The 21,413-nt window shown below is 40.8% G+C and overlaps 2 protein-coding genes and 4 non-coding genes across 25 annotated transcripts in view; 5 read left to right on the forward strand and 1 right to left on the reverse strand.

Annotated features, from left to right (window-relative positions):
* The window catches only part of PBRM1 (polybromo 1), a 114,467-nt gene extending 100,842 nt beyond the window's left edge, over positions 1 to 13,625 (reverse strand). For 9 of the 20 annotated variants that reach the window (XM_059939882.1, XM_059939877.1, XM_059939876.1 and 6 more), the window contains exons 1-5: positions 13,486 to 13,625; positions 10,363 to 10,488; positions 8,548 to 8,700; positions 7,510 to 7,607; positions 111 to 258 (exon numbers count right to left, since the gene is read on the reverse strand). In XM_059939882.1, coding sequence (XP_059795865.1) covers positions 111 to 258; positions 7,510 to 7,607; positions 8,548 to 8,700; positions 10,363 to 10,410 — 447 coding nt within the window. In that variant the 5' untranslated portion in view covers positions 10,411 to 10,488; positions 13,486 to 13,625. Of the gene's footprint in view, positions 1 to 110; positions 259 to 7,509; positions 7,608 to 8,547; positions 8,701 to 10,362; positions 10,489 to 12,988; positions 13,128 to 13,485 lie in introns of those variants that run through there. The other 11 variants (XM_059939883.1, XM_059939879.1, XM_059939871.1 and 8 more) reach the window with 6 other exon arrangements.
* Positions 13,433 to 21,370, forward strand: GNL3 (G protein nucleolar 3). The gene is made up of 15 exons (XM_059939888.1): positions 13,433 to 13,857; positions 15,064 to 15,122; positions 15,518 to 15,655; positions 15,776 to 15,889; positions 15,979 to 16,059; positions 17,128 to 17,260; positions 18,389 to 18,501; positions 18,754 to 18,871; positions 19,162 to 19,249; positions 19,775 to 19,949; positions 20,062 to 20,204; positions 20,287 to 20,420; positions 20,512 to 20,693; positions 20,967 to 21,033; positions 21,121 to 21,370. The coding sequence occupies exons 1-15, from the start codon at positions 13,845 to 13,847 to the stop codon at positions 21,204 to 21,206; spliced, it is 1,644 nt and encodes a 547-aa protein (XP_059795871.1). The 5' UTR covers positions 13,433 to 13,844; the 3' UTR covers positions 21,207 to 21,370.
* Positions 17,302 to 17,378, forward strand: LOC132375499 (small nucleolar RNA SNORD19). Its single transcript, XR_009506047.1, has one exon. It is a non-coding gene; the product is annotated as a small nucleolar RNA SNORD19 (small nucleolar RNA).
* LOC132375504 (small nucleolar RNA SNORD19B) lies at positions 18,546 to 18,627 on the forward strand. Its single transcript, XR_009506051.1, has one exon. It is a non-coding gene; the product is annotated as a small nucleolar RNA SNORD19B (small nucleolar RNA).
* On the forward strand, positions 19,003 to 19,078 carry LOC132375500 (small nucleolar RNA SNORD19). Its single transcript, XR_009506048.1, has one exon. It is a non-coding gene; the product is annotated as a small nucleolar RNA SNORD19 (small nucleolar RNA).
* Positions 19,642 to 19,718, forward strand: LOC132375501 (small nucleolar RNA SNORD69). Its single transcript, XR_009506049.1, has one exon. It is a non-coding gene; the product is annotated as a small nucleolar RNA SNORD69 (small nucleolar RNA).
* Positions 21,371 to 21,413: the final 43 nt, after the last annotated feature.

Below are 21,413 nucleotides of genomic sequence, written 5' to 3' on the forward strand. Positions count from 1 at the left end.
CAAACTCAAACTACCAAATGAAAAACCACTACTTATCTACCAGACTGATAAATATTAAAAAGCCATACAATTATCAAATTGAATATCTTCCACATTTGATGTTTTCTTACCTTATAATAGGCCTTTGCATTGTTAAAAAGCAACTGGAAGTCAGCAGTCAGCAGATTAACATCATCATACTCTTCCATTTTTAGTTTCTGTTGGATTTTCATCAAGTCAATGGGCTGAGAAACCACTTCATAATAGTCTGGTTGATTTCTGTCAATAATGTTTTTTAAAAAGGTATTTATTAATCAAAAGCCCAAAAAAAGTTATGTCTCAAAACTCTGTGGTAATGTCCAACACTCCAAGTGACAGAACATACTAGATGTACTCTCATTATTGGAACGGAGAGGGAATAACAAAAGCAAGACGAATATGCATGCCCTTTTCAAAATACATATTGGTGATATAGAAACCTAAATTAACATCTGTGATAGTCTTTTATATGCTAAATATTTAAGATTTAAGGCACCAACACTAAAACCATGTCAAAGGTATCTTCTGCAAATGAAAATGACTTACCTTTCATGGGGTTCAATAATGGCTGAAAACAGGTATGTTCCAAAGCTCTTTATAAACTTACGAAATTGATTATCTTTCTTCAGGTAGTGACCACAGAACTTTCTCTGCCAAGTGCTATCAAGTGCCTAGTATATATGCTGCTCTAACATCAAGTACTAAAGTTACAAAAGAGAAAGATGAGGCCCTTGGCACAAGGAGCTTACCAATGATAAAAGGGCATAAGACATAAACAAACATGACAGAACAAAAAAGGCATGGGAATGATAAACAGAAAATTAAGGATAGTGGTTATCTCTTGGAGAGGAGGGGACACTTTAAAGTAGTTATAATAATTTCTTAAGTTGGGTTTTGGTTCATGGATGTTTATTATTATTCCTTCTGGCTTTTTTTCAAATGGAGTTCCATGAGACAAGTAAACCTTCTGCAAAATTATCTAAGCAACTATTTTTCACAATTCTCCCTCAGGGGTAGATAAAACTCATCCTAGATGTGTAAGAGGGTAAGTTACTACATATGAAGAATGCTGTCATTAAGGCTTTAATCTCTTCTGGGACACTGGCTGACATGTTTTAGCCATGTATGTATGATATATTTAATTTTTTAAAACTTTTTGCTTTAACATAAAAATTGCAAGAATAGTACACAGAATGTTTTTCTGAACCATTTGAGAGTAAGCTGCTGAAGAGTTGTGTGTTTTTCCTACAAAAAAGGACCACAGTTCAATCATCAAAATCAGAAAATTCACTTTGATACAGTCTCACCATCTAATCCTCAGAACCCATTTATATTTTGCCAACTGTTCCAAAATTGTCCTTTATAGCAAAAGGATCAATGTGAATCATGCTGCATTCAGTTATGTTTCCTCAGTTTCCTTCATTCTGAAACAGTTCCTTAGTCTTTCCTTGACTTTCATGATCTTAATACTTTTGAAAATTATAGGCCCGTTATTTTGTAGAGTGTCCCTTAATCTGGGGTTGTCTCTTCTCCTGATGAATAAATTCTGATGATGCTATATTCATCTCACTGTATTCTATCACGTGGCGCTTGATTTCAACTCATGCCACTACTTAGATGAGGTTGATTTTGGTCACTTGATTATGGTCTGCCAAGCTTCTCAACTGACCAAGTTACTCTTTTACTCCTTGTACTTTATGGAAAGGTAACTCCAGGCTATGTAAAAGCCTGTGACATGGCTATTGTCCACAACCCCTACCCCATACCCCCACCGCTTGTCTCCCTTGCCGATTCCTACCTTGCTCAGCCTCACCTAATGACTTTGAATTCTCCAGGAAGGGAAAGGAAGAAGAGTAAATTAAGTTTTTAAACCCTTATCAACTACTTACGATTTTAGTGAACTATAAAATTAAGTACGAGGGGATAAAAGGAGTATTCAATCTGCTATTCAAAGAAAGTGTAAGAACATAAAGGTCTCAGTGAGTAACAACAAAGGCCCACCCAGGCCTAATATCAATGTTGTCAGTGGTACCAAGGGACTTTCTCAGAGTGAGCATTAGGGCTTTGTTAACTTGCTATCCTAGATGGCTCTCTCTGCCTGGGCCTGATGGGCCATAGTCCACTGCTCCTTGCTAAAGCTGGGCCTCAGCAGCCTCTCAGGCTTGGGGGATTATCTGTAGACAACTGACAACGCAATGAGGACACATACCTAGAAAGGACACTATCTCCCAGAAGCTCTGCTAGGGGGTTCCTCACAAACATTTTCAGAATAACCATATAGAAAAAAAGGTCAGGATCCCAACATTCCACTCTATATAATGTGGTCAAAACAAGGTCCCCCCACTTTGAAAATGAAATAGCTCTAACTGATTTTTCCCACTTAAATCAACATACAGAAAAGCATAGAAAAGTAAAAACTGCCCCTATTCATCCAGAGTTAAGAGCACTATTAATATTCTTCCAGACTCTGTGCACACATACACACACATATAGGACTGTGAAGTACATGTCTTAAGAGCTTTTCTCTTTCAACAATAGGTGAGGGCACCCTGCCATAATATGACCACAGAATAGTCAAAGCATAACTAAGGGTTTTAACCAGAAAAGTGAGAAACACTCTGCCTAATGTGCAGAGCCTGCTGGCTACCCCTAAACCTATTTTGCCTCCTTCCCAAGATGACAGCATTCTAAGCTCCTGCCTGGGTACTAAAGGCCAAATTCTTAGCCACGTTGCAGCTAAGTTCTGACCAATGCAAGAGCTGAAATGTACCATGTCCAGGTCACATCCTAACATGTTTCTTTTTTCCTATGGGCCGGAAGGTAGTTGTGGTGGTGAGCCATCTCAGACCATGCAGACAAGGGCGATACCCCAAGCACAGCAGAATAAAAAGACAGACAGTATCTCGGCCCTGAAGACCTCACAGAATAGGACCTGTACATGAGAGAAAGCAATTGTTCTTGTTTCAGCCATTGTTAATTTGGATGTCCTAGTACAAGCAACCTAACATACTAATGAAAACAAAGTCTCAAAAAGAGATTCACAATTGCATGGCTCTGAATAGTACTTCTTCCCACAAGCTCTTGAGAAAACATGCATTCCACAGAGGAGGAGAAGAGATGCAGGCAGGCACAGCACTGGGGGGAAGGCAGCAGTGCTCCTAAAGTACCACGTCATGGAGGCTAGAAGACAGTGCTCCAGCACCAAAGGCCTGTATTTTCTGCCCCTCAGCTGGTGAAAAGCAGGCAGCAGAGGGGCAGTCCTTTTCCATGAGGTGCTTGTGTACTACAATATGATGCTGCTTCTCTATACAACATACTGGTTAAGAGCACAGGCTTTAGAATCAGAAAAACCTGAGTCTGAATTCTGGTTATCCTCAATGGTTCTGAGAACTTGTACAAGTTGTCATCTATAAACTGTGATAACAATATTGCTCAGGTTTAAACAAGATGAGGCCTGGAAAGCACTTAGTGCTGTGCCTAGCATGTAGTAAGCAATAAATATGGGCTTTAATTATCATATGCTAATTAAATGACAACTTTCAAAAGATTGTTACTGATAAACTAACTGAAATCTGTAGACAGATTTCATTTAAAAAAAAAAAACTCTTCTTTTTTGGCATGACTAATTTACAGAGCTCTCCTCATTCAGGATGATGACACTGCATCCTTGGTGGCTCTGCTCTTTGGAGTGAGAGGTTTGCCTTCAGATCAACCTAGAGCTTGTTGGCTACCCACTGCAGCATCAACATTCATGAATGGATCTAAATCTTTAATTAACTCATTGTATTAGTTTCCAATTGTTGCTCTAACAAATTACCACAAAATTAATGGCTTAAAACAACACAAATTTATTACCTTACAGAAGTCCAAAATGGTTCTCACTAAGCTAAAAGGCAAGGTGTTCACATTCCTTCTGGAGGTTCTAGAGAACAATTCATTTCCTTGCCTTTTCCAGCTTCTAGAGGCCACGTGCATTCCTTGGCTTGTAGCCCCATTCCTCCATCTTCAAAGCCAGGAATACAGCATCTTCAAATCTCTCTCTGACTTACTCCTCTACTTCCCTCTTTAAGGACTCCTGTGATTACACTGGGACCACCTGGATAATCCAGGATAATTTCTCCAATTCAAAGGCAGTTGACTAACAAACTTAATTTCTCTTTGTCATGTAATCCTACATATTCATGGATTCCAGGGATTAGAACACAGACATTTTGGCGGGGCCATTATTCTATCTACCACACTAAGGTATGTTTTCAGAACAAAGAACTTCAAATGCCAGAGTGTGAAAAGAACAGTGATATTATTTTGATAGCAAGAGAGGAAGGATGCTCTAGTCAGGGGGAACATAGCCTCCACAGGGAGGCGTGTGCCAGGTGCATATTTGTTTTTGCTTCATTGGACCACAGAAGTCAAGTCCAAAAGTTAGGGAAAAAAGAGAGACAGCAAGGTGAAAATAATCAGTGTCTTCTGCATATTGTGAAAAACTAATCCCTTTTAACTATGATAAATACAACTTTGCTGCTATCCTAAAGACTATTAAATAATTTTTATAAATATGTTCCACTGTCAAGGAACTAGAGAAAGAAGAACAAACTAAACTCATAGCTAGAAGGAAGGAAACTATATATAAAGCAGAGATAAATGAAATAGAGAATAGAAAAACAACAGGAAAAAAAATCAATAAAGTTGAGTTGGTTTCTTGAAAAGCTCAACAGAATTGACAAACCCTCAGCTAATTAACTAAGAAAAAAAAAGAAGATTCAAATAACATTAGAAATGAAAGAGGGGACATTACAACCAATGCCAGAGAAATAAAAAGAATTATAAGAGATTATTATGAACAACTGTAGGCCAATAAATTGGATACCCTAGAAGAAATGGATAAATTCCTAGAAACATACAACCTACCAAGACTGAATATGAAGAAACAGGAAACCTGAATAGACATATAACCAGTATGGAGATTGAATCAGTAACCAAAGACCTCCTGGCCTAGGAGAAAAGCCCTAGAAAAGCCCTAGACTTAATGGCTTCACTGCTGAATTTCACCAAACATTTAAAGAACTAACATAATTCTTCTCAAACTTTTCCAAAAAACCAGAGGAGGGAAAACTTACTTATTCTGTGAACCTAGTAATGCTCTGATACCAAAGCCAGACAAAGACACTACAAGAAAAGAAAACTACAGACCAATATCCCTTATGGACGTTGATGCAAAAATTTTCAACAAAATACTAGCAAAATGAATTCAGCAGCATATTGAAAGGATTATACACCCTGATCAAGTAGGATTTATTCCTGCAATGCAAGGATGGTTCAACTTATGAAAATTGATAAAAGTAATGAATCATATTAACAGAATGAAGGAAAATAACCACATGATCATCTCAACTGATACAGAAAAAGCATCTGACAAAATTCAATACGCTTTCATGATTAAAAATGCTCAACAAATTAGGTATAGATGGAAACTACCTCAACAAAATAAAGGCCATATATGAACAGTCTATAGCTAATATCATACTAAAAATGATGAAAGACAAAGATGCTTGCTCTCACCACTTCTTTTCAACAAAGTACTGGAAGTCCTAGCCAGAGCAATTAGGCAACAAGAAGAAATAAAAGGCATCTAAATTAGAAAGGAAGAAGTAAAACTATCTCTGTTCGAAGATGATAAGATCTCATATGCAGAATACTCTAAACATCCCACACAAAAAAAAACTTTTAGAAGTAATAGGTGAATTTAGCAAAGTTGCAAGATACAAAACCAACACACACAAAAATCAGTTGCATTCCTACACACTAACAGTGAACAATCCAAAAAGGAGATTAAAGAATAAACCTAACCAACGAGGTGACAGACTTTACACTGAAAACTACACACTCCTGTAAGAAATTAAAACACAAATAAATGGAAAGATATCCCACGTTCTTGGATTGGAAAACTTAATATTGTTAAGATACCAATACTACCCAAAGCAATCCACAGAGTCAATGCAAAACCTAACAAAATCCCAACAGAATTGTTTGCAGAAACAAAAAAACCCATCCTGAAAAAGAAGAATGAAATTGGAAGACCATATTAGTCAGGGTTCTCCAGAGAATCAGAACCACTAGGATCTATCTACCTACCTATCTATCTATCAGTAGATAGATAGATAGGTAGGGAAAGGGAGAGAAACAGAGAGAGAGAGGGGGAGAGAGAGAGGTGTAAGAGAATTATTATAGGAACTAGTGATTACAGAGGCCAAGAAGTCCCAGGATCTGCCAGCTGGAGACCAGGAAAGCCAGTGGTGTATTTCAGTTTGAAAGCCCAAGAACCAGGGACTCCAACATCCAAGGACAGGAGAAGATGGATGTCTCAGTTCAAACAGAGAACACAAATTCACCCTTCTTCTACCCTTTTGTTCTATTCAAGCCCTCAGGGGACTGGATGATACCCAGCTGCATTGGTGAAGGCTGTCTTCTTTACTCAGTCTACCTATTCAGATGCTAATCTCTTCAAGAGACATCCTCACAGACACACCCAGAAATAATGTTTTACCAGCTATCTGGGCATCCCTTAACCCAGTCAAGTTGACACATAAAATTAACCATCACAGAGGACTCACACCTTTTGATTTCAAAACTTACTACAAAACTACAAGTGTGGTGAGGGTGTGGAGAAATTGGAACTCTTGTACACTGTTGGTGGGAATGTAAAATGGTGCTGCAATTATGGAAAACAGTATGGTGATTGCTCAAAAAATTAAAAACACAATTACTGTAAGATCCAACAATCCCACTTCTGGGTATATATCCAAAAAAACTGAAAGCAGCATCTCAAAGAGGTATTTATACTTGCACACTCATGTTCACTGCAGCATAATTCACAATAGCCAAGAGGTGGAAGCAACCCAAGTGTTTACCAATGGATGAGTGGATTAAAAAAATGTGGTATATGTACACAATGGACTACTATTCAGCCTTAAAAAGGAAGGAAATCCTGTCAAATGGCACCACACGGATAAATCTTGAGGACATTACGCTAGGTGAAATAAGCCAGTCACAAAAGACAGATACTGTATGATTCCACTTACATGAGATACCTAAAGCAGTCAAATTCACAGAAACAGAAAGGGCAATGGTGATTGCTAGGGACTGGAGATAGGGGAAGGGGGAAATGGGGAGTTATTTAATGGGCACAGAGTTTCAATTTTGCAATATGAATGAGCTCTGGAGATCTGCTGTGTAACAATGTAAATACACTTAACACACATTGAACCGTACACTTAAAAACAATTAAGACTGTAAATTTTATGTTGTATGATTTTTACAACTAAAATTTTTTTCTTTAGTTAAAACAAAAATTTTTTTAAATGCGCTTCGCTACACCTTGACAACTGAAACTAAAATTTAGACCCCAGTATCATCTAAGCCATTCCTTCCAAAAGAAAACTCAATTATTAAACACTTTCAACTTGCACCCGGAACCAAACCCCTCCCACTCACCTTCGCTTTGGTGCCCTAATGAAGAGCTCACAGAGGAGCCTGCCCTGCTCATCCTTATAGTCTCGGATGGTGTTGTAGAGTTCATGGCACACGGCAATCTACACATAGGAAAAGGAGAAAAATCACCAGAAAAGTGAACAGAAAGTCAATGTAGGGGTTCTTAAAAAAAAACACAACAAAAACAAAACATAAAAGGCCAGTAGAGAAGGATAAATCCCCAAATTCCCACATAGGAACCCAAGTCTAAAGTATGCTGACAGTATCTCTCATTTAAAATCATTTAAATGATTAAATCTTTCATCAGAATGTTACTGGTGATTTTCTTTTCCTTTAAACAAAATTAGTTCATATCACTCTTGTTTAAAAATCATCCAACAGAGGGCTTCTTACCAGTCAGAGAATAAAATCTAAACTCCTAACACAGAGTACGTAGGGTATACTCTGGCTGGGCAGACTTTGCCAGTTTCCTTCTCCCTCTTGACCATCTCTCTGTAATCACAACCCATCAAATCCATTCCTGATCCAGCCACTCTGCCTGGAACACCCTTCCCCAGTGCTCTGCAGGGCTGCTGCCTTCTGATCACAAAGAAATCTTTCCTGAAGGTATGGGCCAAAACAGCCCATATCATCCAAACTTTTCTTCTTAGCACTCATCACTAGCTGAGAAACTTTATTATTTATTTGTTCATCTGTTTACATTCTGCTTCCCCAACACTAGCATCTAAGCTCCATGTGAAAAACTAGCTTGTCTTACACATGGCTTTATCCCAATCACCACAACAGTGCTTGGCACATGACAAGCATACATTTACTTGAATGACTATATAATGTGACAAAAATGATATCCTTTATTATTTCATAATATTAAATTACACTATTACTGTAAGACTTCTGACTAAGTGTATACTTTTCATAAAAGGTTAAGAATATCAAGCCAGAGGAAAAAGAAGCTGAGAGGCCTTGCATCTTAACTGCTTATCATTAAAGGAAAGGTAGGGAATTGTGCAGAAGGCAGAAACTGTGATCTGAGTTACTTACAGGGTCTACAGTCGGAAGATTGGAAAGTCTCCTCCTTTTCCTGCTTGGGCCTGGCGTGGACACAGAATGGTGCCCATCATCAAAGTCTCCGCTGACACTACTGGAAGGGGAGGTAGCTCTTCTTCTCTTGGAACCCATGGAATCCAACTTCTTCTATAAGAAATAATTAGCCATGTTCTTACACTGAATTTTATACTCTGCCACCAAGCCCTCAGTTGGCCACTTGCCACAAAGCTTCTGGTTCACTTAGGAGGATATTTTCACTGTTGCAAAGAAGCTTAACTATGCTTTTTCAATGCCAAGTCCTGGACCTTGCTTTAGCCCCTTCACTTACCAGAATGCTACACTTTCAATTTGGATGGGACAAATTCAGCAACAGTATACTCATTTGTATTTACCAATTTTGAATGACTCAACCACTTCTGGCCCCAAATTTACCCTGGACTGGAATTTGGAAACCCACGTATAATGGTACACCCACATATAATGGTGTGTTGGAGGTACTGATCCCTCAGCCCCTGAGGCAGTCAGGCAGGCCTCAGGGACAGAGTCCCTAAGGCGGTCACCTCTGGAGTCAGCAGCCTCATCTGTTTTCCCCAGTGTTTCTTATGATTATGATCACTTTCCAGGTGGGCCAGGATGTTGGAAAAAAACAAAAACCAAAAAACAGGAAGCAGACCCTGAGGCAAATTAGTGCAAAAGGGTAACGGGACAGAGGATTAACCTTCTAGCATTTTCGATGTACCCTAAAATTAACACACTGAAAATGAATTTTCTCCATTCATTAAAGAAAGATCCATAAGACATACCCCAGAAAACACTCAACATACTTGCCATACCTATGCTAAAGTAGCAAAATTGCATTTTGAAACTTCTGTCAATCCAGATTAACCTCCTTTTCAGTTACATGAGGTACTCTATCCCCATGAATTCACAGCTTTACATTTCACTAGATGATCTTGAAGAGCACCCCGGAAGTGAGGTTTTAGGTCCTCCTTGGCCTCCCAGAAACATGTAAATATTTGCTCTAAGTTTTAGGCAGGCTGCTAAGTAATCTTAACACAGCTTTACAAATATATATATATTTGACTATAACACAAGAAATGCAACCACTGAAATGATCTGCTACAGCTAGAGGGTAAGGGTGCATACCTGAGAAAGTCCTACAATGCTTATACAATTTAAAAACAGTATCAAATAGCATATTGTGATTTCACAGGCCTTTCTCTAGAGCAAAAAGAAAAAACTGATCCCAGTGTCACTCATCAACATTCAGTTTCAGGAAACTAAGACACCAGTAGCTGAAAGAATGGGTTGCCAGTAGTATGGAGAGAAAAATTGGGGATCTCCAGGGAAAAGAAAGCAGGAGCAAAACAAACCAATAAATAAAAAATTCTGGTAACCAACTAACAAACAAAGTCTCTTATCTCTTCCTCTGAATTACAGTCCACATGGTGTTTAAAAACAGAGCCTAATATGATGATGTTCTTTCCTCTAGGACTTGGTTTGTTATACAGTGTATTAGTTTGCAATCGGCCACAACTGGGTAAAGCTTCAAAGGGCTTAGGCCAAGGCCAGCCAACTTTTGTTGATTTTTGTTTGTTTTATAAAAGGCTGATAAACTGGTGTCAATTCATTAAAATGAAGAAACTAAGGACCAAGCTTTTGTAAACAATCTATGACAAGGACACAAGTGAATTTGATGAACATAAGGCAGGAATCTTTATGAAAAGGATAACAAAATTTAAGAAAGGTGGAAGGGAAAAGGCAAGGAAGGACAGAAAAGGGAAAGGGTGTAGATGATCAGTAATTTACCAGCTTTACCAGAGCACAACCAGCTCCTCGAAAAGCCAGTCTCCTCATTATGTCTGAAGGCCAAGTGAAGCCAGTGGGAGAAGGCAGGGCTTTAGAAGTGCTGATTCAGTGTTAATATATTCAAAACTGAAAGAGAAGAACAAGGCAGAGACAGGGGAAATAAAAAGAAGGGTCAAAGGAGTAAAAATGAGTACGAATAGACAGAAAACATTCAAGCAGAACTGCTAAAGATAAAAGATCTGGAGAAAATAGGCATATCGGTTTTCTTGCGCCAATCAAACAGCTGCAAAGGCTCAGGAACTAACAGTATCTGACATTTCTTCCATTTTAAAACCAAATGCTTTTCACATGCATAAAGATGCCTCACTGAGGTTCCCCTTTACTCACACGAATGACTGTCAATTCCAGGAACGAAGCATGCCTGCCCAACTGCCCCCTAGTCAATAAGAGCAGAGTTCAATCACAGAGCTGGAATGGAGAGTGAACACATGTGGAAGGCTCACATGTGACACCAAGTGTTAGCAAGCTGGAACAAACCAAGAATGGCTCATGTGAGCAAAGAGTATGGAAAACTCCTCCCCACCAAAAAAATTCAGAGAAAGACATTTCTTTCCAAAAGTCCTATCAGCACTGAAAAGATATCACATACAACTTTAGAAAGGTTTAAAAAAAAAAAAAAAAAAAAAAGCCTTCAACAATTTGGCAGGTCAAAATTACTTTTATAAATAATCTGCTGAAAATCAAATGACAAAAAATGTAAATCACTGGGGGGGGGGGGAATGTTTAGACCACACACTATCCAAAACTCCTTGACTCATTAATAATTTACTTTGATAAGAAAAAAGATTCAACTTAAGGATAATTTTCAAATATTTTCTCATCCAAAGAACACATTTTAACATGTTTTTTGGAAGTTTGGCTAGAAAGGCAATGTGGCCAGGTGGGTGGCAGGAGCAATAGGACCTGAGCTCAGAAGACCAGGATAAGAGACCCAGGTCTTCCATCTCTAATTATCTGTTTGATGTTGCTTGAGTCACAACCTCTCAGATCTGTTTCTTCATTTCTAAAATGAGAACAGTAGTGTACATATCTCCCTTGGATTGTTAACGGCAGTGAAAAATGTATGTGAAATCACTTTGCAATGTCAAAACACAACAAAAATGTTAAGTTTTAACTCTAGGATTGCACGCTGTCTTGGGCACAGGAACAGCACTTTATCCATTTTTGTAGCCTGACTTATAGCATAGTTTCAATGATCAACTTATCTATTTAATAAAACATATTAAAAGTGCACTTAAGTGAGACATTAAAAAAAATGTTTGCATACTTTCAAAGGCCTGTGAGCATCCATTCAGTAATTCTTTTTCTATACAGAAAAAAGATTCTGAAACTTAGTTACAAGTTTTTAAATGGCACTGATTACAGTCACATGTCCAAAACTCTAACAACCAATGATAAATTACATTGGACAGTAAAGAATAACTTTACAATGTGCAACTGGGACAATATTTACTCAGTATAGCCAAATGGTATATTTTGACAGTTCATAGACTTTTAGTACTCTCCTGTATTTCTAGTATTTCTTTTTTTTTTTTTTTCACACACACACACACTGTATTTTATTTTTACAAGAGATAAATCGACTGACACCAAGCATTGTACATGGATGACCACAACAAAAGCAACAATGATTGCAATTACCAAACATGAAACACACTCATTCTAGTATTTCTTAGTACTGTAATACACGTTTAAAACAAAAATCTTGGAAAACAGAAGATTCAAAAGGGGAAAAAAATCGCTTATAATCCAGCTTCCCAGAGAAAAAGCACCCTTAACGTTGGCGTTCACAGCTTTCAATATTTATTCTATGCCCTGGTTGCCCTTTTTAAAAAAAAAAAAAAAAAGCATGAACAAACCACATGTATTATGTTGCAGCCTGTGTTTTAACTTAGGGAATATTCTCCCAATTCAGTGTTCTCTCACATGATGTTGGATGCCTTGAGAGTAGTCTATCATACAGATAGCAATTTACTAATCTTGGCGATCTGCATAGATATGAATATTTAAGATATTTTGTACACTCCCAAAGCCAAAGAAAGTGGTCAAAGCCCTTCTATTTATCCACACATATTTATTACTGATTTGACATACTTCTTCAAAAGATACCTTCCAATCTTCCTTTGGATCTAAAATAAGGGCAATCTGTTAACAGGTGATAAGGCAGAAATTATACTCTTTTGTACTGAGTCCAATTTGCTTTTGAATTATACTTGGGAAAAGAGCTCACTACTAAATGGGAAAAAATACCTTGAAGTCATTTTTGAGGAGTCTTAGTTTGTTGGAAGATAAGTTAATAAAAATGCTTTACTCCAACATGTTTCTACAATTGTAGTAATAATTTCTATATCCACTATATCGTGTATTTGTCATTTGCTTTTCAGGATTTCTTCTACATTTTTGCCAATCTTTCTTCCTCTTTAAGTCACCAATTTCTACCCTGCAATAACAAAACTATGCTTCTTTCTCAGTAAAAAAATCTTAAGAGACGAAAAAATATTAAAAACCAGAAACACACGATTTGAAAACCTCGATTCTTTGTGGTGTTGCAGATAAGAAACTATACCTGGGCTCCACGATGAATACAAGTCCCATTGATAAAAATATTCAGTCTAAACAGAGTCATCCAGAAAGTATTAAAAAAAAAATTTACTAGGAGAGTTTGTGTCTGAACCGTCAAAAAACGACAACAAAAAAAGGAGGCCCTGAGCTCAGGAGGAAATGACTTTCCCAACCTGTCACCGGTACGGGGAACTAAGGGAAACGTTGACAGTTTTGAAGCTGCCCGCGACGAGAGCTCGGCCAGCCGCGGGGGGCGGGAAAGCGGGGCGCGGGGAGTTTCCGGGACGCTGCGCGCCTTTGTCCCGGCCGGCAGGTGCGGCAAGGCTGCCGGGCGCGTCCCGAAGCCCGCCGCCATGCCCCGCCCCGCGCGCCCGGCCCGACCGGCGCGTCCCGACGGCCGGGGCGGGGCCTCCGCCGCTGCTCCCGCCCGCCCGGGCCCACACAAAGGCCCGGCAGCCGGCCGAGAGGAAGCGGCCCCGCCCGCCCCAGGCCCGGCCTTACCCAGCCGCTCCGACGCCTGCAGCCCCGGCCGCGGTCACCGACCGCCGCGCCCCGCCCCGTGGCCGCCACGGCTGCTGCTATTGCTCCTCCGGCCGCTGCCGTCGCTCCAGCACCCGCCGCCCTCACCGCCCTCACCCCTCCCGGTGCCGCCGCAAAACCAGCCCCGCGGCCGCCAAGCGAACCTGGCTCCGCGCGACACTGCGAGCGCGCGCACGAGGGCAGGCGGCGGCGCACTTTACGGCAGCAGCGTGAGTGCGTGACGCTCGCCCGTGGTCTCAGTTCGCACGTGGCTCCTGCGGAGGCACTTTGTGGCTGTGAGCGCTGGTGCAACTGCAGGCGCAACCCTTCCGACTTACAGTATGAAGCGGCCGAGTGAGTGTGGTCAGGGGGCGGGCTTGGAGGGGCCTCTGTGTCTGATGGTCGACGAACCCACCAGGGCGCTCCTCTGCGGCTTGGTCTCTGGGGGAATGGAGGGCCGGCAGGGAGACCGTAGCCCTGATCCCGCCTAGAGCTGAGGGTTGGAAGGCCCCACGTGAATCGCGGGCCTGTGGTGCAGAAAGAAGGCTGGGCCCCAAGGGTGAAGGTCGGGCCAGAGTCTCGTGAGGACCCGGTCAGTGTCTGAGCCAGGTTTCAGGCGCAGCGTTGTGCCTTGTGCGGCCACGTTTGATCCGGCCCTGGTGAGATCTGAGAGCCGCCTCTCAAACCCACTGTTAGCTCCTCCTTTGTGATTCGTGCTATTTGACAAGAAGTGGCTGTATTTTTGGATCTTACACGCTCCTGTGTGCTATCCCACTCTAATCTGGGAAGAGTGGGAGCGGGGAAGTTGGTCTCTACAACGGATCTGTTGAATCAGAGTCTTTGGGACTTGAGTGGTCCGTGTTTATTTTTACCACACACCCCACGATTCTTTTTTTTTTTTAAATTCATTTATTTATTTTTAGTTTTGGCTGCGTTGGGTCTTCGTTGCTGCGCGCGGGCTTTCTCTAGTTGTGGCGAGTGGGGGCTACTCTTCATTGCGTTGCGCGGGCTTCTCATTGCGGTGGCTTCTCTTGTTGCGGAGCACGGGCTCTAGGCTTTCGGGCTTCAGTAGTTGTGGCTCGCGGGCTCTAGAGCGCAGGCTCAGCAGTTGTGGCGCACGGGCTTAGTTGCTCAGCGGCATGTGGGATCTTCCCGGACCAGGGCTCGAACCCGTGTCCCCTGCATTGGCAGGCGGATTCTTAACCACTGTGCCATCAGGGAACTTCCCCACAAGATTCTTAAATTAGGTTTCAGAGCCAGTTAATTACTTAACGCAAATATGGATGTGACCCTAGAGCGCAGTCATCAGAAACTAAAACTGATCATTTGTGGATAAAGTGGATTTTAAAAAACCGTAAATAGGGTTTCCCTGGTGGCTCAAGAGAAGCCACCGGAATGAGAAGCCCGCGCACCATAACGAAGAGTAGCCCCCGCTCACCACAATTAGAGAAAGCCCATGCGCAGCAATGAGGACCCAACGCAGCCAAAAATAAATAAATAAAATAAATTTAAAAGGAAACAGTAAATAAATTAACCCTTTTGTGATATGTTGCTTTGCAGAGTTAAAGAAAGCAAGTAAACGCATGACCTGCCATAAGCGGTATAAAATCCAAAAAAAGGTAAGTCTTGATCTTGGAAGAGTTATACCAAGTATAATGCTAAACTGATTTCTGCCCCACTCCTCCTCCACAAAGAGGTCTGGATTAATATTAGTATGATTTCACTTCAAGAAACAGAGGTTGGATAGACTATGACACAAGCTCTTAAGCATCAGAAGTAATTCAGTGATAAGAGTCTGTAAATTTTGATCAATATGGTAACAATTGCTGCAAAAAGAATCTCCTGGTGACATTTTCTTGCTGTTTCTTACATAAGTATGTGTGTTCTCTGCATTGTTACAGTTAAAGTTCTATGTTTCTAGGTCATTTTACAGATACAAGTAAACTGCAGCCAGATTGGTTACTCACATGAATTTTGTTCAGTATTTTTGTTAAATCAAATTTTATTATGATAGGTTCGAGAGCACCATCGAAAATTGAGGAAAGAGGCTAAAAAACGGGGTCGAAAGAAGCCTAGGAAAGACCCGGGAGTTCCAAACAGTGCTCCTTTTAAGGAGGCTCTTCTTCGGGAAGCTGAGCTAAGGAAACAGCGGGTAAAATGCATTAGCTAAAATGTTCAACAAGTGATGTGTGGGTGTGTGTATTTTTTTCAAAGTAAAGTTACAATATCAGGTCACTTTGGCTCTCCCATTTCTCTTGTGGCTTGAACACAGCTTGAAGAACTGAAACAGCAGCAGAAACTTGACAGGCAGAAGGAACAGGACAAGAAAAGAAGACTTGAAACTGACTCTGCTGTTGAGCTATCTAACATGGAACCTGTGAAAGAGGTATGATTACAGTCATGAAAAATGGAGAAATAGGTTACATCTACTGACCTACTAATTTTGTTTCCTTTCCCCTTGTCTTTATCCCCTAGGAATTTGGGCAATGCAAAGCTAAGAAAGCCAAGTCAAGCAAACAGAATCCGAAGAGGCTGTATTGTCAGGAACTTAAAAAGGTATCATAGTTTAGGTTAGTGTCTAAAAGTGGTAACGAGGTTTAAAAGACTAGAATTTTTTTTTTCTTTCTCTTCTGACACCAACCTTGTAGAGGTGGAAGTAGAGTTCTCTTGAGCAGGAAGAATTCTTCAGCAAGTTGGCTTACTCTGATATGTTTAACTGAAGGAAATATTCTTATGGTTTTAATTTTTTACATGGGAACAGTTCCCCATAAGCATGATTTACAGAAGTGGCATTTTGTGATAAAATAACATGTTGACACAGTGGCTTTTTGAATAGAAGGAAATACTTTAGAGGAGCAGTACAGAAGTAAGAGTCTCTAAAGTACTCTGCTGAAACCTAAGTGAAGGAGGTCAAAGGGATGTTTTGGTGTAGCACTGCCATCCCCAACACCTATTTTCCTAAGCTCACTCCCTCCTGTGAATAGACCCTGACTGTGTTTCTCAGCAGCTCTTGGCAGGGCCACAAAGGTCTTTCAAACTACATAACTCAGAATGGGAAGATTATATATTTAGATAGTTGGGAATGTTTCCACTCTTGAAATCCACTTTGATCAGAGGCCACTGAACAAACCTATGTCCTACTGTCATGTAAGAAATAAACATGTGAACATCATTCACACCAAAGTGAAGATATGAGATTCAACTCTGGGGCTTCCCTGGTGGCGCAGTGGTTAGGAATCCGCCTGCCAATGCAGGGGACACGGGTTCTGAGCCCTGGTCCTGGAAGATCCCACATGCCAAGGGAGTATTTAAGCCCGTGCGCCACAACTACTGAAGCCCGTGCGCCTACAGCCCACGCTCCGCAACTAGAGAAGCCACCACAGTGGGAAGCCTGCACACCGCAATGAAGAGTAGCCCCTGCTTGCTGCAACTAGAGAAAGCCCACGTGCAGCAATGAAAACCCAATGCAGCCAAAAAAAAAAAATGAATAAATGAAAAAAAAAGTTTTTTTTAAGAGATTCAACTCTGAGCTCACCCTGTTGCAAAGTAGACAACGCCAGTGTACTTATGTGGAGGGTGGTGCCAGAGCAAGGGATGCTGTTCTGATAGCTTCTGCTTTGACAGGTGATTGAAGCCTCAGATGTTGTGCTGGAGGTGTTGGATGCCAGAGATCCTCTTGGTTGCAGGTGTCCCCAGGTAGAAGAAGCCATTGTCAAGGGTGGACAGAAAAAGCTGGTACTTGTATTAAATAAATCAGGTAGGCGAAAACATTGCTCTTTATGTTCCATATGTACTAGTGAGGTATGAGGAAAACATCTGAACAGTCTGATTGTCTCTGAAGACTGTTAAGATCCAACTCTGACCTCAACAAAACCAGTGCATAAGCGTGAGCTCTTGTTGCCAAAGACAGTGCTGGGCAGTGGGGTGGAAATTTTTTTTCCCCTTATTATATTATAGTTTAGTTTATTTACTTGTTTATTTATTGCTGTGTTGGGTCTTCGTTGCTATGTGTGGGCTTTCTCTAGTTGTGGCAAGCGGGGGCTGCTCTTCATTGCAGTGTGCAGGCTTCTCATTGCGTGGCTTCTCTTGTTGCGGAGCACGGGCTCTAGGCATGTGGGCTTCAGTAGTTGTGGCACGTGGGCTTAGTAGTTGTGGTGCACGGGCTCAGTTGCTCTGCGGCACGTGGGATCTTCCCGGACCAGGGCTCAAACCCGTGTCCCCTGCATTGGCGGGCGGATTCTTAACCACTGCACCGCCAGGGAGGTCCTGGAGATGTTTTCTAGAAGCGAGTTAACTGGTTTGTACTATTCTTTTGCTATTCATTACTTAACCACCTTGTCTTATTTAAGAGTGTAAGCTTTTATACTCAGCTTACTGTGTAGTATATTTCACGTAGGAAATGATGACAGAGTGCCACATTCGCCACACCTGCACAATGTCGACACGTGGCACTATTTAGATGAGACATGATTATGTATCTGGGTTTGAGCAGCAGGGACAGAAACACCCAGAAACAGAAACCTGTGAAACAGAAAGTAAGGATGGGATCTAAAATTACAGTTGGGGTCAGTAAACATGGCTGCTACCTGATAGTAAATTCTGGAAACATAGCCCTAAGGTTAGTACGGTAATATTCTAGAGGTTGACTTATTTCTGAAAGGATGAGCAGTGCAGAGGGGAATTAAATACAGAGGTGTGCATACTGAACTCTGTTAACCAGAAGCATGGTAGGGAGCTGACCCTCTCCCCATCTTCTAGTTCAGATACTTTTGAAAAAACTGGGAAAAGGCAAACCTGAATGAAATCCATAGTTTACTAGACTTTGCACATTCATCTCAACAAAATGACCAAATTGGAACAGTGTTTTGTTCCTAATCCCTATCAGATTTGGTACCAAAGGAGAATTTGGAGAACTGGCTAAGTTATTTGATGAAGGAATTGCCAACAGTGGTGTTCAAAGCCTCAACAAATCTGAAGGACAAAGGGAAGAGAATCAAGGTACCCTTAATTTAGTGGTGGGAAATGTGGTTCTTTCATCTTTCAGATGGGTGAAATATGATGAGTGTACAAATTCTTGATTAAAAAATGAAAACTTGTAAGATCCAACTCTGATTTCATCCAGGGATAATATGAAAGGCAATGGAATGTGGTGTTTTTAATAGATGGGCTCTGGAGCCAGATTGCTTGGGTTTTGTCTGGTGGGTTGTCAGAAGTAGTTAAACTAATTATTTAGAATTTTAACTTGTGAAGGTAAAGAAGAAAGCTGCTCCATTCAAAAGTGAAGTCTGTGTTGGAAAAGAAGGCCTTTGGAAGCTTCTTGGAGGTTTTCAGGAGACTTATGGCAAAGCCATTCACATTGGGGTAATTGGTGAGTTTCAGTTCAACATATTTTATGTCTTATCTCAGTAAGTGCAACTCGGCACTATAGGTAATGTTAGCTTCTAAGAGCTCTGGTTTATTTGAATTAATAATCTTTTCCTGCCCTTTCATTACCTGTGCAAGAAATGAAGATGCTAAGAGCAGTCTTAGTGTTGAAGTGAAGACGCTCAGATCCAACTCTGATCTTGCTCTAAACAGGCAGGGATAAAATAAGGGAGTGGAGATTTTATAATTACCAGCACAGAATGCCTTTTGTATCTGTGGATTTTCCATTTGTAGGTTTCCCAAATGTGGGGAAAAGCAGCATCATCAATAGCTTAAAACAAGAACGGATATGCAATGTTGGTGTATCCATGGGACTTACAAGGTAAATTGAGTTCCATAATTGCAATATTTCATTATAGGTAAGTATGATTTTGTTTATTTTAAGGGAGAGAGTTTTCTATTTCTATTTACTCAACTTTCTGTTCAGTGAAAGGAAGAGGGTTAAGCCAGTGTTAGGCTTGGGAAGAATTGATTAGAGTAGAATAGCTGCCCACAATCTAGTTTGAAAGATGAGCAAATAGATTCATAGAAGGAAAAGCTGCCTTAGAGGAAGTGATGTTTGAACCTGAACTTGAAATGAATAGAAGTCTGCCAGGTAGAAGAGGGGAGATACGACAGAGGAAACAGCATGTGTTTAGGTCAATATGTATGTAAGCTATAACACGTAGTGTTTTGTCTTTAGAAGAGGAGGGTGTGCTGTTACGGTTTTAGATAAACATGAAGCAAATGATGATAAAGTGGATCTGACAGACTGTGCTGAGTTTGTTCAATCCAACCCTGAGCTTCGTTGTGTCTCTTGGCCTTTAGGAAAACCAGTGCCCGTCAGTTACCATCTTTCTTGTTTCAGGTACATGCAGGTTGTCCCCTTGGACAAACAAATCACAATCATAGATAGTCCAAGTTTCATCGTGTCTCCACTTAACTCTGCTATTGCACTCGCTCTGAGAAGTCCAGCAAGTATTGAGGTAGTGAAACCAATGGAGGCTGCTAGTGCCATCCTGTCCCATGCTGATGCTCGACAGGTAAAAAGAATCCCCTTCCCTTGAGCTCCATCTTGTATTTCATTATAAGCATTTTTTTTTTAACATCTGTACTATATCAGATAGATGAGTTTGTTTTTCTTTTTTTAATAAGGTCGTACTGAAATATACTGTCCCAGACTTTAAGAATTCTCTGGAATTTTTTACTTCATTTGCTCAGAGAAGAGGACTGCACCAAAAAGGTGGAAGCCCAAATGTAGAAGGTGCTGCCAAACTGCTGTGGTCTGAGTGGACAGGGTAAGGCTTCTTTCTGTTGGCTTTTTGATGACCACACAGAATAAAGGAACTGACTTTTGACAAACTTTATTTTTAATACCAGTGCCTCCTTAAGTTACTTTTGCCATCCCCCTACATCCTGGACTCCTCCACATTTTAATGAGAGCATTGTGACAGACATGAAATGGGGCTTTAATCTGGAAGAACTGGAAAAGAACAATGCACACAGCATACGAGGTAAGCACGGCTTGTGTTTACCTACTGTCTTCATAAGCTGACAGGCCAATAAAGGTCTCATCCGTTTACATGGGCTGTTTACCTTTCCTAGCCATCAGGGGCCCTCGTTTAGCCAGTAGCATCCTTTTCCAGTCATCGGGTCTGACAAATGGAGTGATAGAGGAAAAGGACATACCTGAAGAATTGCCGAAACAGAAAGAATGGAAGCAGGAGGAGGGGGGGGACTATGAAGATGTCAACACTGACCAGGAATGTGTTGACGAAGAAGGTGATGTAAGTATGTTGTGCATGAGTTGTTCAAGCTGAAGTAAGTTTTCTAGCATTACTATGTACAACAGAGGGGAAGGGGCTGAAGGAAGAAATAGAAATTAAATATTTCATGACTTTAAAAAGCCTCGTACAATGTAGAAGTTTAAGGCTTGCAATCATTAGTCTTGATTTTGTGCATCCATTAATGTGTACCTCCAGAGACTTTTTCTGGGTATGTAATTAACTTGGATTAATGAGCACACAAGGGCTTACTAACACTGTTTCTCTGTCCCACAGGAAAAGAGCTCAGACATGTCCCCTGCAGAAGAGGCCTGCGAGGCACTGCCTGAGGACTCTGAAGCAGGTGAGTTGGGTGGAGGGATCTTCTAACAAAGCAGTACAGTAGCTTTTATTTTTGTTTTTAAACACCTCATTTTTCTTTCCAATATAGATAAGCAGTCTGCACCATCTTTCATCTTGGATAAAATGACTGAAGAGGAAGATGATGCTTATGATTTCAGTACAGATTATGTATAATAGAACTTTGTCCTTCTATAATGGTGTTCTGTTGTTGGTCTTTAACATTGTGAGCAGACTGCTAAGCTGTTCTCTGCGTGTGATGTACCGGTTTGTTACAGTATGACATAAGCTGTGTAAATTTTGTGAATGTGTATATAATGATATATTCATTTTAAAAATCAGGCAACTTCGAAAGTGTCTAAGTTCTATAAAAAGATAACTCAT

The sequence above is a fragment of the Balaenoptera ricei genome, chromosome 11 (assembly GCF_028023285.1).
Source record: "Balaenoptera ricei isolate mBalRic1 chromosome 11, mBalRic1.hap2, whole genome shotgun sequence".
In the NCBI taxonomy this organism is placed as follows: Eukaryota; Metazoa; Chordata; class Mammalia; order Artiodactyla; family Balaenopteridae; genus Balaenoptera; species Balaenoptera ricei.